The 15,966-nt window shown below is 56.2% G+C and overlaps 2 protein-coding genes across 5 annotated transcripts in view; one reads left to right on the forward strand and one right to left on the reverse strand.

The window, feature by feature from the left end:
• Nucleotides 1-4,031: 4,031 nt before the first annotated feature.
• LOC139807694 (5-hydroxytryptamine receptor 3A-like) lies at nucleotides 4,032-7,004 on the forward strand. Its single transcript, XM_071769002.1, has 8 exons — nucleotides 4,032-4,192; nucleotides 4,287-4,331; nucleotides 4,673-4,782; nucleotides 5,317-5,486; nucleotides 5,675-5,835; nucleotides 6,053-6,263; nucleotides 6,389-6,622; nucleotides 6,701-7,004. The coding sequence occupies exons 1-8, from the start codon at nucleotides 4,049-4,051 to the stop codon at nucleotides 6,979-6,981; spliced, it is 1,356 nt and encodes a 451-aa protein (XP_071625103.1). The 5' UTR covers nucleotides 4,032-4,048; the 3' UTR covers nucleotides 6,982-7,004.
• Nucleotides 7,005-9,357: 2,353 nt separating this feature from the next.
• The window catches only part of ZBTB16 (zinc finger and BTB domain containing 16), a 46,107-nt gene continuing 39,498 nt past the window's right edge, over nucleotides 9,358-15,966 (reverse strand). For all 4 annotated transcript variants that reach the window (XM_071768993.1, XM_071768994.1, XM_071768995.1 and 1 more), the window contains exons 5-7: nucleotides 14,189-14,359; nucleotides 12,265-12,432; nucleotides 9,358-12,110 (exon numbers count right to left, since the gene is read on the reverse strand). In XM_071768993.1, the coding sequence (XP_071625094.1) occupies nucleotides 11,881-12,110; nucleotides 12,265-12,432; nucleotides 14,189-14,359 (569 nt within the window). In that variant the 3' untranslated portion in view covers nucleotides 9,358-11,880. The remainder of the gene's footprint in view (nucleotides 12,111-12,264; nucleotides 12,433-14,188; nucleotides 14,360-15,966) is intronic.

Below are 15,966 nucleotides of genomic sequence, written 5' to 3' on the forward strand. Positions count from 1 at the left end.
GACCCATGTGAGATCCCTGGGATCCCAGGCTGAGGACCTACTGACCCTGCAACACACCAGTGTGGGAGCTGTGGCCATCCCATCCGTGCTGGCAGCCCTGCCTGCATGAGGTGTTTATTTCATGTCTCGCAGTGTTAAATCACAGCAGACATGCAATTCAGGCAGCACAAGGCTCCGTAATGGGCAGCCTCGGGTGCCTGATGGGGCCGGGGCTGGCCGGCAGCTGTGCTGCCAGGGCTCCACCGTGATGCTTCATTGCTTTTGACGCCCTGGATGAGCTCTGAAAGGAGATTCCTGCCTCCCTCTCCTGCCTGCTCTGCATCTGCTGCAGCCAAGGCCTCCCTCCCTGGTCCCACCCTGGTTCCCAACCTGGCTGCAGCATCCTGTCCTGCACGGAGCTCAGTGGAGCTCCTGGGATATTGGTGCTATGGGAATGATACCAGCACAGGGCTTGGTGATAGTCCTGATAAGGGCAGAATGGGGCAATGGGGAAGGCTGAGCATCATAAGTAGGGATGTTGAGCATCCCTCATCCCATCGAGTCTATGCTGTTCCTGTGCTTTCCCCACCAGCCAACCAGCACCAGCTGACGTCCACTACTTGCCATCCATAGCACCTGGCTACCCTGGGGGAAAAGCCCTTAATCGAGATGCAAAGCTGAAAAATTTGTTCCAAAACACACAAACAGGAACTGAGGCTCTACCAGCAAAACGTCACAATGTTTTAGGGGATGAGTGGCTCCTCCAGCAGCTCCGTGGCCTCAGGGAGGGTTTTCCATCCCAGCACCAAGATGCTGTGGGCAGGGGGCACAGGGATGAGCAGCAGGAAGCCCCAGATGCCAAGCACTTCGATTCCCAGAAAAGCAATTACAGTGTGGCAGATTACAGGCCTAATAAAATCCCATTACGCCATTTCAGAAAGTAAATCTGATCCGGGCGCTGCCGATTGATATCACCAGCCCTGCAAAACGTCCTGCAAGAGCCTCCCACCCGCAATATGAAGCCCTAATAGATCACGCTAATTAGATATCCGATAACAGGAGGGCTGATAGGAACTACATTAAAATCTCTTTAAGATGAAGATGTAAAACCCAAGGGAGAAAACTCAGAGTTAATGATGCTGGAGCAGAGGCTCCACTGGAGCAGCCCTGTCCCCTCGGCTGCATCCTGCCCTTCATGGGCACACGTCCGGGGGAGAGGGGCAGGGTCCCCAGCGCCGCGGCGGCGCTGCCCGTGATTCCCATCTCCCAGATTCAATAAGGTGAACCAGCTCGGAGCTGCCTGCGCTCCCCGGGAGGTGACTTGCCAGCCGCTAACGGAGCCAAGAAATCAAATTAGTGGCGGCTCTGCTCTCGCTCGCTGCCTGACACGGCTGCTGGCAGCCGAGGGGGAGTTCATCAGGGCTGCGCACTAATTCTTATCTCGTTTAAGTGACTCCACGCTGCCAGCTGATGCAATTTGTTCCGTGCCGCCGCGGGCTCCAGGCTCTGCCCACCGCTTCCCCGGCACTTCCAGCAGCTTCGCAGGCACCTGCAACACAGACAAACACAGACACTTGTACACAAACACATCTGATTACAGGGGAGGGGGCTGGGGAGAGAGTCCCCTGCCAGGTAGAGGAACCTTGGCCAGCATCAAGGACATGATGCTGTGACACAGAGGGAAGGATGCTGCACAGGGCACCGGTGAACATGTTTTTGCTTTTGATCATATGGGACCAACCTTCACTCATGGTCTTGTTTTCCGAAAGGTGCTACATATTTGGGAAGGCTGGTAAAAAAGCTATAATGTGCTGAAATTTGCAGGCAAATGCAAATTTCTGCACTGCAAACAGCCTCTGGTCTGGGACCTAGGTTGGAGTGGGCTGGGGAATCCTTGCTTACCCCAGGTATGTGCTGACTGCAACCTGCATCTGCCACTGTGGTACCTCCAGACTGACCCTCTGTTCTCCCCAGTTCAACACCGTCCCCAGCTAGGGCTGTGTCCCTGTCATCTCCCTGGACACACAGCCCATCTCAGAGGGTTCCCCCCGACTTTTCCACTGCTGTTGAGCTCCTGACCCTTACAGCATCCCTCTCTCCCACTCCTCCTGCACACAGGCACAAGTCTTTGCCCCCCAAAACCTCCTTTCCCATGGCTCATTGCCTGGGAAGGGGATGGGGAGCCCTAGGGGAGCCAGGGGGCGGGCTGGGTGGGTTCCTCTCCCATCCTCCCAGCCTGAAACTTGATGCAGCGGCAGAGGCTGATTGCCAGATTAATTGGGCGTTCTCAAAAAGCGGCGGCGAAGGGAAAGCGAGGACGGAGCTGTGACAGCCTCCCCTCCGGGGCTCACCATACCACTGAAGCCAGGGAGAATCCACCACGGCACCCACCATGCTCAGGGTGCTCCTGGCCCTGCTGTTGCTTGCCTGGACATTGCAGAGCCCAGGTAAGACAAGGGGCCCGAGGCAGGGGTGGGACAGAGCAGGTGCTCCCTGCACCCAAATGCACCTCCCGAGACCTGGGCAGCTCAGGCTGCTGCTCACCAAGACCCCAATGCTATGGAAAACAGCATACCTGGGAGAAGCCAGGGCTGGGGAACCTCTCCTGTCAGTGCCCCTGCCAGGGACACAGGGTGTGATGCTGTGTTCAACTGGCTCCACGCCATGAGCCCATGGGGAAGGGGCTCCCCAGCACTCCAGGGGCATGCAGAGTTCCAGCCCTGTGGGAAGAGAAGGAGCCAGGTGATCCCCTACCTTCACTTCTTGGTCTGGCAGCTGATGCCTGGTCATCGCACCAGACAGATTTCTCTGATACAACTTTTCCTCCCTCCTAAGGCAGAGCAGGGTTTCAGGGATGGCAGCCTGCAGAAACAATGCTGTGCTGCTGGTTTGTAATCTCAGCTCTGCACAGCACAAACCCAGCTGCTAGGGTATTCCCAAGCAATGGGTATTATTTCTCCCATTTAACCTTCCTGGGAAATAATAGAAAAAAATCCTTTCTGGCAGGTTTGTAACTCAGGTCAGATAGACAGCCCCTATCCTTGGGACAGTGTTCCTCACTCCAAACTCTTCTCCACAGTCACCATGGTGAAACTGGCAGCAGAGGAGGGGGACCAAGGGTGCTCCCACTGAATGATGCTGGGGTAAGAGGGCAGGAAGGTTGGTGCAGATGTACCAAGGCTGTGCCCATCTGTGCCAGCCAAGCTGCCGGCAGAGCTCTGGGGCTGGCGTCCATAGCAGAGGCAGGGAGCATCCAGGCCAGTCAGCCCAGTGCTCCCTCCACACAACCAGAGCATCCTGACCCACAGCAACTTCTCCAAGGGGCTGAGGCTGCTGTTTTTTGGGTTCTTTTTCCAGCTTAAAAGATAAATTAAAGTTCCCTTCCTGTCAGCTTTTCCCCAAATCCTGCAGATGTATCCCAATTAGTCCCTTTCATTATGTGGGAACTGGGCTCCAGGGCTGGGCATGCTGCAGAGCAAAGCAATGGCTGGAGCTCTGCTGCCCTGGCTTATCCATGGCATCACTGGTTGCCTGGCAGTGAGGACATGTGTACCCGGAGGAATTTGCCCTGTACCCAAGGGGTTTCCACAGGGAGACAACCCCAAGATCCCTAATAAACAGCAGGATCCCTAATAAATACCAAGGTCCCTAATGCATGCAGGTAGCACCCAGCTCATCTCTGATTTCCACCACCTGCACAGCACAAAAATGCCCCTGCAAGGAGCCAGCAGTTGGGCACTCACCTGGGGGACAGTAAGTCCCTCACCATCGCCTGCTGCCACTGTCCAGGTGAGGTGGAAGATAGCAGCTCTGCCCTCCAAGGCCTGGGGAAGGGTCACAGCCCCACAGCAGAAGACATTAAGAACATGTTGGGTGATGGTGCTGACAGTTCTGTTTTCCACCAGGATTTTCCTATTTAAGTTTGATGGGAAACCCCAATGAGTCAGTGAGGGATGGCAGCCAGCAGCATCCCATGGTTCATGGCACACCCCTGGTGTGGGCAGCCCCCTGTCTCTCTCTCCATCCATCCCTTCCTCCCTTCTCTGCAGGTACCCAGCCCAGGGCCCAGATGCTGGAACCCACCGAGCCTGCCCTGCACCGCCTGTCCCACCATCTCCTTGCCCACTACCAGAAGGGCACCCGCCCTGTGCGGGACTGGCGGACAACCACCACTGTGGCCATTGACCTCATGGTCTACGCCATCCTCAGTGTGGTGAGTCCTCAGCTTCCCCACACACTGTGCACCTGGCATGGCACCCTCTGCTTGTCTTCCAGAATATCAACAGCATCTCCTCTTCTTCCTGCAGGATGAAAAGAACCAGGTGCTGACCACCTACATCTGGTACAGGCAGGTGAGCAGATGACTCCACAGAAACCTGTCCCCCCTTTTCTAGCCCCCCACTCTGGGGTTGAGCCCTCCTGCAAATGCAGGTTGTCTCAGAGTAGAGGAGTGCAGTAAGGACCAACCTGTCCCAGGTTGTGGCCAGATCTCTGTGGGGCAGGAAACTTCAGGTTCAGTGTTCACGCTTCACATTTTGCACCACTGGGTGGTGGGATTGCTGCAAGACCAGAATGTCCTCCCTCCTGTGGCTGACTCCAGAGATTGGTTTCTGTGGCAGGGTGCTGGCGTGAGCCAGGGTCCTGGTGGGATGAAGGGGACTTTCCCTCCCAGCCGCTCTCCCTTGTTCCCCAGCACTGGACGGATGAGTTCCTTCAGTGGGACCCGGCGCGCTTCGACAACCTGACACAGATCTCCCTCCCTGCCGAGAGCATCTGGGTGCCCGACATCCTCATCAACGAGTTGTAAGTGAGGCAAGACCCTCGGGGGTGGGGAGGGGTAGGGTGCTGCAGGGGCCCGGGCGCCCTCGCCCACCGCGGGCACGCGCCGCCCGTGCTTTGTATTCCCGGCACAGAGCTGGCAGCGCTGGGCGAGCCGCAGATGGGGACCGGCTCGGCAGTTGGGCTGCTTCCAGCGCTGGCTAACTGCAACCGACCGTAATTACCCGCGCCGTGCCGGGGGTGGGATCCAGATAGCTGGAGAAAGGCTTTGTGAAGGCAGCACAATGCGAGGGCAGCTGCAGAACTGCCGGCCCTTCCCACGATGCCAGCCGGCGTCCTTCCCACTCTGCTGGGATATAAGGTGCTCCCTCCCAGCTCCGGAGAGACCCTGGAAAAGGACACAAATGCTGCTTGGGTTGGTAGAGGGCAGTGTCCCAGGCAGCATGGAGATGGTGCCGGGTAGGAACTGCTAAAAAAGCAGCGTGGGGAGTAAACCCCAGCCCAGGGGCCCTGTTCAGAGCACTCCTTAGCCCTGCTTTCTGTTCCTCGTGTCTCCAGCGTGGATGTTGGAAGGTCGCCCCGTGTCCCCTATGTCTACGTCAGCCACCACGGGGAGGTGCAGAACCTTAAACCCATCCAGGTGATGACCGCCTGTAGCCTGGACATCTACAACTTCCCCTTCGATGTCCAGAACTGCTCGCTCACCTTCACCAGCTGGCTGCACCACAGTGAGTGCGGGGGCTCGGGGGAGCGGGCAGACCTCGTCGGGCCGGAGCTCTGTGCAGAAGGCAGCTCGCCCCTCTAGATGGCCCCAGCGGACCGGGGATGTATGAAGGGAGGGCAAGGGCCCTGCCCGGCTGGAGCGGCTGGCAGCTGCCCATACACCCCTGGGTTCTCACCTCTGCTCTGTCCCCAGTCCATGACATCAACCTCTCGTTGTGGCGGCAGCCAGACCTGGTCAAGTTCGACCGTAGTGTCTTCATGAACCAGGGTGAGTGGGAGCTGCTCTACGTCCTCACCCACTTCCAGGAGTTCAGAGTCAAGAGCAGTGACAGCTACGCTGAGATGAAGTTCTATGTAAGGGTCTTTGGCCACCATATTGCTCAGGGATGGGGGTCTAGGGAAGGGTTTTGCCACTGTACCTGTCGGCTGATCACACAGCTGCTCCCTGCCGTAGTGCTCCTGCCCTTCCTCTGGCATCCTACCATCCTTACCAGCCTTGGTGGAAAGTTGCACCAGCTCAAGGTCTCATTCCAACTCTTCACTGAGCCTTTCCTGTCTCTCTGTCCCACAGGTAGTCATTCGGAGACGCCCCCTCTTCTACACCGTCAGCCTGCTGCTCCCCAGCATCTTCCTGATGGTCATGGACATTGTGGGCTTCTACCTGCCTCCCAACAGCGGCGAGAGAGTCTCTTTCAAGATCACCCTTCTGCTGGGCTACTCAGTTTTCCTCATCATTGTATCTGACACGCTGCCGGCTACTGCTGTTGGCACCCCCCTGATAGGTACAGCTCAGCAGGAGCTGATGCTCCCCATGAAGAGCACGGGGAGATGGGCAGGGAGGACTCTTCAGGACCAGGCTTTGCGCATAGTCCTTTGCAGGCCACTCACCTCACTGACATCCCCCCAGGCATCTACTTCGTGGTGTGCATGGCACTGCTGGTCATCAGCCTGACAGAGACCATTCTCATTGTGCGTCTGGTGCACAAGCAAGACCTGCAGCCTCACGTCCCACACTGGGTGAAGCACTTGCTGCTGGAAAGAGCCCCCGTCCTGCTCTGCATCCGTGACAAGAAGAAATTCAGCCAGAGCAGGCCACAGAGCTCTGACATCTCCAGGCAGGTGGAGAACACAGACAGCACAGGTGAGGACTGCCCACCCACAGGGACCCCTGCTCCCCCTCTGGGGCGATTTCTAACACTGACCTCTTTCCATCTTGCAGCCAATCTGAACCCCTATAGCTGTGAGGACCCCCGTGAGTGTGAGGTGGTAGGGGGCACGAGACCCCCAGGGGAAGGGTCCCCACTGGCGCATGGCCTCCTGCGTGAGGTCACTGCCATCCGCCAGTTCCTGGAGAAACGTGAGGAGTTCCGCGATGTGGCCCGCGAGTGGCTCCAAGTGGGCTATGTCTTGGACATCCTGCTCTTCCGAGCCTACCTGTTGGCTGTCCTGGCCTACACCATCACTCTGGGCACCCTCTGGTCGGTGTGGCGGGACGCCTGAGCAGAGCCCAACATGGGGGGGTGGGGAGGTGGGACCCCCAACCCTGCCTCGCTCCTCGGTGAGGGGCCGGCCGGGGTTTCACCACCTTCCCTCTAACTCTAGGGGAGGTGGACACAGAGGCAGAACTAAGGCCGCCCCCCCCCAACCCTCTCTGCAACCCTCGCGCGATGCTCCCCCGCCCCCACCAGCGGCTGCCGTTTCAGCACCGAGGACAGCGCCCGCCCGGTCCCGCCCCGCCCGCGCGCACAGGGGGTCCCGTCCCCAATGTCGGGGGTGTGTGCGTCTCCCCGCTGACCCAGGGGGCTTCCTAAAGAGTCCCCGCTGCACCGTGGAGTCCCCAGTGCCCCAAGGGGTTCCCCCTGCCCCTGAATGCCCATTGAATCACGGATCCTTGTCTGCCTGGGCGTCCCCCATGCTCCCAGTGCTGCTGTTCCTCACCCTGGATGCTCTATGGAAGCCCCCACCTCTATGCATGAAGAACCAAGGGCCACATGCCTGTGTCCCCTCCCTCGTTACTCCCTGGGCCTTTATTCCACCCCCACCACCTCTGCACATGCTTGCCCAGCAGATCCCCATCATGCTCCTGCGCAGCAAACTGGGAGAGAACCAGTGCTGGCTGATGGCAACCAGGTAGCAAACGGATTGGCTGTGTGGGGACAGGGTGCTGGGACACCCACCGGGTCCCCAAATACTACCACGTCTTGGTCAATCCCTCTCCACTGGCTGTATCCCAGCACTGGGACTGAGCGCCAAGTGCCTGAGTGAATCTGCCCCAGGCAGCACCTACTCTTGGTTCTAGGTTGGTGGGCTCAGAGGGTTCACAGTAGAAACACTAACTGTATTTTTTGGGTGGTCCCTGGCCCTGCTGCACTTGCCCAAGACCCTGTGAAGGTGCAGCTTGCTCTCCATGCTGGAAATGTACCTGAGCAACCAATGCAGGCTCCCCAGTCCTGGGAAGTGCTGGAGATGCTGTGGCTCTCCTCCATCTGTCCCCAAGCCCACCAGTCCTGGAGCAAGGGCCCCACTTGCTGCCCTGGAGCCATCACCCGCAGGAAAACTTCTTGCTGAGTGATGGGGCTGAGGACGGATGGAGTGGGCTCCCATTGCTGCTGGCCTCTGCTAATGTGCCGATGGTTGGTAAGTGGCTGCCTATTGATGAGGTGTCCAGCTAAAGAGTTGGCGAGACACTAAATCAGCCCATTGATCGTACTGAGATCGATGGTGCTACAGACCTGATCACTGCAGCGGGCAATTAACACCCTCTGGAATGAGCCGCTTTCGTGTAACATCAAACGCTCCAACAGACAAATCCAATGGGCCCATTGACACAGGCACACGTTCAAGGAGGAGATGGGGCAGCAAGACCCCTGCCTTCACCATCCCTCTCCTGTCCAATGAGATCCTGGATGCCCCTCAGGGACCCACCATGGGATGCTCACCTGTGGAGTCCATCGGCAGCCACACAGTCCTTGTCCTTCCCTGCACTAAGGAGCCATCTCTCACCCAGCCCCTCGCATGGCTCAGAGGTCCTTCCCCTTTGGAGGCAGAGGCTTCAGGAAAAGCTCCAGGTTCTCCCTTTCTCCTCTCGCTGCTTTGGAAATGCTGCATGTGGGGAAAAAGTTCCAGGCATCTCTCCCAGAGGAGCCTGGATATTCCTCTTAAAAAAAAAAAAAAAAAAAATCAATAAATCTGAATCTAATCTACTAATAAAGGCTTAATGAGGACATAATGTTGATAGAACAGAACATTGTTGCAGTATAATCACTCCCAGCTGCCGCAAGTGTGCAGACAAAGGCCCAGCCCAGCGCCCATAGCTGTTATTCTACTCGTCTTTGTCCTGGCCAGGGCCACATGTCCCCCAACCAGGACATGCACCCAGTGGGGTGCAGGACCAACACTCCCCCCCCAAAAGCTCTGCGCAAAAGCTGTGCTGTGGAGACCACCACCAGGACCTTGCAGTGGACACATCCCCCCCAAAACACACCATGACCCACATCAACCACCCCTGGAGAGAAACAAGGGGTGCTCTGTACCCCGTGACTCCCACCATGCTGTCATTAATATCCAAGTGCCCTGCAGCACCCTGCTTGGGGAACAGCACCCGGGGGGCACCACAACACCCACCACAGGAGTGTGTGAGCTCAGCACCAAGCAATCATCAGGAGCTGCAGGGTCATGAGGTGGTGGGCAGCCAGCTCTACACCAACCACTTCACTTTCATCTCGGTGAACCCACTCTATTACCCACCCATGAGGACACTGGCACCCCCAGGGTGGGATTGGGGATGGGACCTCCCAAACTCACCACCATGGGTCCCCACACTGCATCTTTCCTCCTTCTCCTCTTCACGGCAGGCACAGGAATGGGAGACGGCAGGCCGAGACAACGGAATTAACTTTATTGGTTGTTTTTTGTTTGTTTGTTTTCTAACTGCAGATTCAAGGTATACAACTGAACATTGCTATTTTCCTTATGAGACTTATAAATAAAAATACAAAAAATGTTCACTACAAAAAAATCTACTGTTAGTAGGATGTAAAAAATATTCTCTTTGCTATAGAAGGCACGAACTTCACTTAGTGACACATGGAGAGAAAAAACCTGCAGCAGTATTTTTTTTTTTTTTTTTTTTTTTAAATCTTTCAGAAACACAGAATTCTTACAAAGAAATGTATCTCAATCTACACAGGACAAAGGCAGATGTGGAGAGCTGCAACTAGGAGACACCACAACTGGGGTTGGTTTTTTTTGTTTGTTTTGTTTTTTGGTTTTTTTTTTTGTTTTTTTTTTTTTTAATTTTTCAGGTAACTTTTATCTAATGGCATCTGTGGCTAGAGGACAGAGAGGACTCACAAGCAGAACTGCAAGGAAGCAAAGGGCGAGGGGAGACAGGAAATCATACAAAAAAACCAAAACAAAACCAAAACCCAACAAAATTAAAATAAAACAGGAGCCAACAGATACTCTGAGAAACCGAGGGGGAACGTGGGCACCTTCCAGGAGGTGCTGAGGTAGACGGAACGAGGACAGCAACAGACCCGAACCACGAGCGGCAACACAGAGCGAGGGGACGGCGGGCGGGCGCTCACGACACCGACACGAGGCGAGAAGAGGGGCCCGGCGCCCCACCGGGCGCTTGGTCCTCACGGCGAGCATACACATATATATAATATATATATATATATATATATGGCGGGGCGGCAGGGCTGCGCCACGGCCAAGGGCTGCGGGGACGTGCAGCACCAGCATTGCTCCCGGCACCACCACGGGGGGGACAGGAGGTTAAAGCAAAAAAAGCCACATGAGCTTGGCTACGTGCTCCACGGCCGGCAGCCACCGCGTGCGTGTGCCAGAAATTGCAGCAACTTTCCATGTCAAAAAAAAGTTTTATGGTTTTTAAATTTTTTTTCCTTTTTTTTTTTTTTTTTTTTTTTTTTCCCTTTTTTTTTTTTTTCCTCCTTAGGCACAACAATTAAACAAGCCATTCTCCACAGCCACATCCCAGATTGTACAACTTGTGCGGAGCAGCAAGGGGCGCGCACGCGCGCACACACACACACACACACACCACACACACGTGTGCGAAACTGGACCGGGCTGCACTGGAGGATGCTGCATCCACATCCCTGCTTGGCACAGGCAGCAGTGGGACAGGCTGTGCCAGGACCCCCAGGCCCAGCCAAGGGGGTGGTCAGCATCCTCCGACCCACATCCAAGCAGTGTCCCAAGACCCCCAACTCTTCCCCCCCAACACTTTTCAACCAAATGCAGCAAAATGACAAAAAAAAAAAAAAAAAATGCAAGCCGCGGGCACCGCAGAGGATAGCAACAGTGGAGGCTGCCCCTGCAAGAGGAAAAACACAACAAAAACAAACACAAGAGGTAGCTTCAGAACTTATGCCCCTGGCCCCATGGGGCCAGGCAAAAAATACCAGTTTTGGTAAAGGATAATGCACAATAGGAGGCCACCAGGGACAAGGCTGCCACACCGGCCCTCTGCACGCCCCCAAATCAATAAAAGCTCATGAGGTCACAAAAAAACGAGGTAATTTCAAGTAAAATGTGCTAAACGCAGAAATATTCCAAAAGAAAGTTAAAAAAAACCCTCAACAAATGAAAAGCAAAAAAACCCAAAAACCAAAACAACTGGCAAGTGAAGCCACCTGCCACCGGGCACCTCTCACTCAGGGGCTGAGCAAAAATCCAGGCTTGGCATCTTCTGTTGCCACAAACAACCAGAAGACCATGAATCCTCCCCGGGCATTGGGAGCTCTGGCACCAACCATGCATCACCAAAATGGCCACGTCTCCCCCCAGGGGCTTCACCCTCACCCCTGGGAAGGCAGAGAGGAAGGAAATGCATAGAGGTTGGGGAAGGTGGCACCTCAGAGTGCCCACTTATGCCCACCTGAACCCCAGCTGCCTTCCCCAAACCCCCTCCTCCAGTCAGCAACCCCAGCAATGCCCCTGGTTGGTTCCCTGGGCACCCTGGCACTCTCCCACCTGTGATACTGCTTTCCAGAAGGGTGGAAGCCCCCCAAAATGGGGGCTGAGCCCCCCATGGAGGGCATCATGGTGGGGCCTAAGAGGTGACAGAGGACACCAGAGATGGTGGCCACCCCCAAGCACACCCTCGGGGAAGCACGTCCTTTCCATGTGCTGTTCCGTGTGCGGCACAGGGGAGAGAGAGCTGCCCACAATAAGGGAGGGGCGTGTGGGGCTGGAGAAGGGACTGGGGTGTCCCAAGCCCCAGGATGAGCCATGGGATCCTTCCAGCAAGAAGCAACGAACGAGAACCGCAAACAAACAAGGCGGTGGACGCTGCGGGTTGAGTGGTGGGTTTGGTTTTTTTTGCCCAGTCCTCCGGCGCTCAGCTTTGCCGCCCCTGTGCCTCCTCCCTCAGACATAGCAGAGGTAGAGATAGGTCTTCTCTATCCGCCAGTCAGTGGGGATCTCCTCCGGCTTGTGGCCCTTCATGTGCTTCTGCATGGCAGAGAGGCTGGGGCAGTACTCCAGGCAGATGGTGCACTGGTAGGGGGAAGCACCATTGTGGGTCCGGAGGTGTTTGATCATGGCCGAGTAGTCCCGGGAGCGCTGGTGGCACAGCTTGCACTCGAAGGGCTTCTCGCCTGTGGTAGATGATGATGATTAACCACCCGGCATTGGTGCTGCTATGGCGGGCACAGCCAATAACTGTGTAGCAATAGAAAAACTCATCTCCCTGCCAATCCCACAGCCAGGAGAAGGGTTGGGACCACCAGAGCCCCCCCCACCAGCACGTACCTGTGTGAACCCGGTAGTGGGTCTCCAGCTGGTGCTTGAGGCTGAACTTCTTGCCACAGCCGTTGCACTCATAGGGCTTCTCACCAGTGTGGATGCGCTTGTGGCCCTTGAGCGTGCTCTCGTCACGGAAGCAGCTGCCACAGAACTCGCACTCATAGGGGTGGTCGCCTGCAAGCACACACAGGTCAGAGTCACCAAACCTCCACAAAAACAGCCCCTGGCCCAGCACCAGTGATGATGGGGACAGAGAATCCCAGTCATCCCAGCACAGCAGTCCCCACAGATGCTCAGGCCCACAGCAGGGTGACCCCCCCTGCCACCCCTTCCCAGGGCTCTCTCCTGGCATCACTGACAGACCCAGCCCCAGATGGCTCCAGACTGGACAGCTGATAAATGAACTCCGGTTTGGCACCAAAGGCAGAAGGATTTGAAGGAAAGGTGAGGGCTCCAGCTACTTATTTATTACAGCCGCGAAGGCAAGGACAATAAAGATAGATTGATCGTCCGAGACTTTGTTCATGAATATTTAAATATTACTGATTTGTCTTGTCACTGTAATTACAATTTCTCTGTGCTGCATATCCTACAAGCACAGTTTATGGTAAAGAATGGCCAACTGTATTTCACTTGTCCTGCTGCAGATGTGCGGAGCTGCCAAGCGTGTAATGTTCCCTGCATTTCATACATTTTCTTCAGCTGTGAAGGCTTAAGTCATCCACAATGACCTACGTTTTTTCATTATCCCCGTGTCAAACTGCACTCGTGCCTGGGCATAAATTGTCCTTCTTGTTATATACTCACATGCCTGTGCTTTCACTTCCTCTCTACAATGATATTTTACTCTCCCCATGTGCCGCAACTGAGACTTGCAGCCCCCCCCGTGGCTGCTGGAGGATGAAGGTATGTTCAGAATGCCTTTTCCCCCCTTGAAAGCCAAGGCAGACCATGCCAACATGCCTTTCACCTCCCCAGTTCCAAATTATCACCATGGGTTCTGACCCCACAGGCTCAGGCAGCAGGAAGCACCTGGTATTCCCATGTGCTCCATTTTTAGGAGAAGCCTCATGCAACCAGGGGTGGGGGGATGTGTGTGCATCCTGCCTCTGGGGTGAAACCAGGCAGCACGATTAACCGCCAGTGATCCTGGGTGGTTTTCCACAGCCAGGAGGGTGGGGCAGGACATGCGCAGCCCCGACCCGCAGCCCAGGTCACCGGATTACCGGCTATAAACGGCTCCAGCGCCCAATGCTAACGTGCTTAGTGCCAGCACGCGATTCCCATTCCCACGCCAGCACCTCGAGCCCAGGCACAGGTGGGGGTCTGTTGGCTACCACTCCCCCAGCCCTGGGGTCAGTGGATGGCAGAGGAAAGCTTCACCCAGGGAGGGGCTGTGATGCTTGGTGGGGCTGCAAAGCCCCCTGCTTGTCCCTGACAGGATTTGCTTTCTGCTGCACTGGAGGGTTTGGCAACTGGACCCCAGGGATGGTGACAGCCGGGACCTCTCCCCTGGTCCCACCCAGGGATGCTGGTGGAGAAGCTGAGGACACGGTACGGGTGCTCTGAGGACAGAGCAAGTGGTCACAGCCCGGCTGTCCCAGTGTGCCATAGCACTGAAGCCCCAGCTACACATAGCGCAGGTCACCCTAATCCCATCAGGACCAAGCCCTGGCTGGTGATGTGCACCTCCTGCTGTAAGCCGGGCGGGCAAGATCGCACGTCCCCCAGGGGGCCACGTGTCGCCTTTACCGGATCAACTTATTACAGGTGACTTTTCTTTCCGTTTCATTTTTAAACTCCAAACAGCCTCAACTGCAGCCACCTTGATATTTTCAAGACTATTTCACCTCTTCTTTTTTTTTTTTTAACAAGGCGGGCAGAAGCCTGCCTGAGCCCCCCAGCCCCGAGCACCGCAGCGCTATGGTACCTGTGTGGGAGCGGAGGTGCCTCTTGAGTGCGGTGTGGCTGGGGAAGGTGCGGTTGCACTCGCTGCAGATGTAGCTGCGCACTCCGGCATGCACCTCCATGTGCTGCTGCAGGGCGCTCTGTGTCTGGAACCGCTTCCCGCACAGCAGGCAGAACACTGCCATGTCTGTACCTGCCAGAGGGAGAGACCCAAGTGAGGCACAGCCCAGCACCCTTGGCCCACTGACCTGACAAGGAGCTCCAGGGGTCCCCACTCCCACCCAGCTGCAGGGATGTTCTGTTCACAGTTCTGGATGTTCCCAGAACTGTGGAGCATCCAGAACTATGGAGCTCTGGATGCTGTGGGATCCCAGTGCTGGGACCTTGGCCACTCCAGCCCCACAACCCCCAGCCCCACCAGGGAATGCCTGAAGATGGGAGGGGGATTTTATTGCCTTGGAGGCAGCTGGGAGCCCCCACCCTTTGATGCCCAAACATGGGGCAGCTGTGGGGCCATCACCTCAACCCCTGGCACCTGTGGGAGCTGCTGAGCTCTGGGCTTGTGCCCAAGAACCCCCCAAAACACCCCACAAAGCCACCCCCAGGGAGCAGGGAGTGGGGAGCAAGAGGGTGACGTGTCCACTGCTCCCCTGCGTGTGATCCCAAGCCCCTATGCAAGCACAACCTCCATTCTGTGGCCATGGGTGCCAAACCAGCCACATTGCCACAATAGCAAGCACAGGAAAAAGCTCCTGACACTCATACACAAATATCAGACCCTGGTGTTATTAAACAATTTGTTTTCGTTTATGCATAGCTGATTGTTCCAAACCTATGAGTCAGTGCAAATTGTATTACTCAGGGAGATTAAGCAAATAAATACTAGCTTTTTGCAGACAGTAAAATGTGAGGACTAGGGAAATAAAATTATCTAGAAAATTGTATTAGCAATTCATTAGCAGCAGCAAGATGTTCCAGGTAACTAATGGAGCTGCGCCACCTTTAGGAACACCGCAGGGGTGGGTGGCTGCCCAAACCAGCCTTAGGGGGCCCAGTGACCCTGCCAGAGGGGAGCCCACCAGGACCACCACACCATGGGGTCAGGAAACCAGCAGGCAGCAGCACTCACCATGGCCATGCCAGCATCATGTCTCTGCCTGGTGTGTGGGCAGGCAGCAGCTACCGATACTCCTGGAGCAGGATGCTGGGGGCATCCTCCTGACCAGCCCTGACCTCCAGCCTGTAGACAGCTATGCAATGGACATCCTGGAGAGCATCATGCCATCACCCACCCTAGTGTGGTGGCATGCCATGGCCAACCCTGACCCGTGGCTCCAGGATGCAGCAAGAGCCACCAAGAGGGATGCTCAGACCCAGCCTTGGTACAGCACGCAGCAGGCTGCCCTGAAACACTCCTAAATCCCCAAAATCCCAAGTGAATAAAGGCAGCAAGCAAGGCGGCCCCGCACAGGAGCTGCCTTTCTCCCTCCATAGGGATTTATCCCAGGGGGTGCTGGCTTGTGTGCCCCCCACGCAGCTGTAGACAAAACGCTACCAAGACAAAAAATAATCATAAAAAAAAAAAAAGCAAAAAAAAAAAAGCAAGCAGCCAGCCTCGAACGGGCCGTGCAAAGCAAATCCCGAGAGGTATGCGGCCCCGCGGCCCCGGCGGTGACAGCAGGACGGGTCAAAGGTCCCCGGGGCTGAGCCCCCAGCGCCGCGGCCAGCTGCGGAGCGGAGGCCCCGGCCGGCGGGACGCCGGCCTCGATAAATCTGCCGCCAGCAGCCCCCGCTGGGGCT

The sequence above is a fragment of the Heliangelus exortis genome, chromosome 26, assembly GCF_036169615.1.
Source record: "Heliangelus exortis chromosome 26, bHelExo1.hap1, whole genome shotgun sequence".
NCBI lineage: Eukaryota > Metazoa > Chordata > Aves > Apodiformes > Trochilidae > Heliangelus > Heliangelus exortis.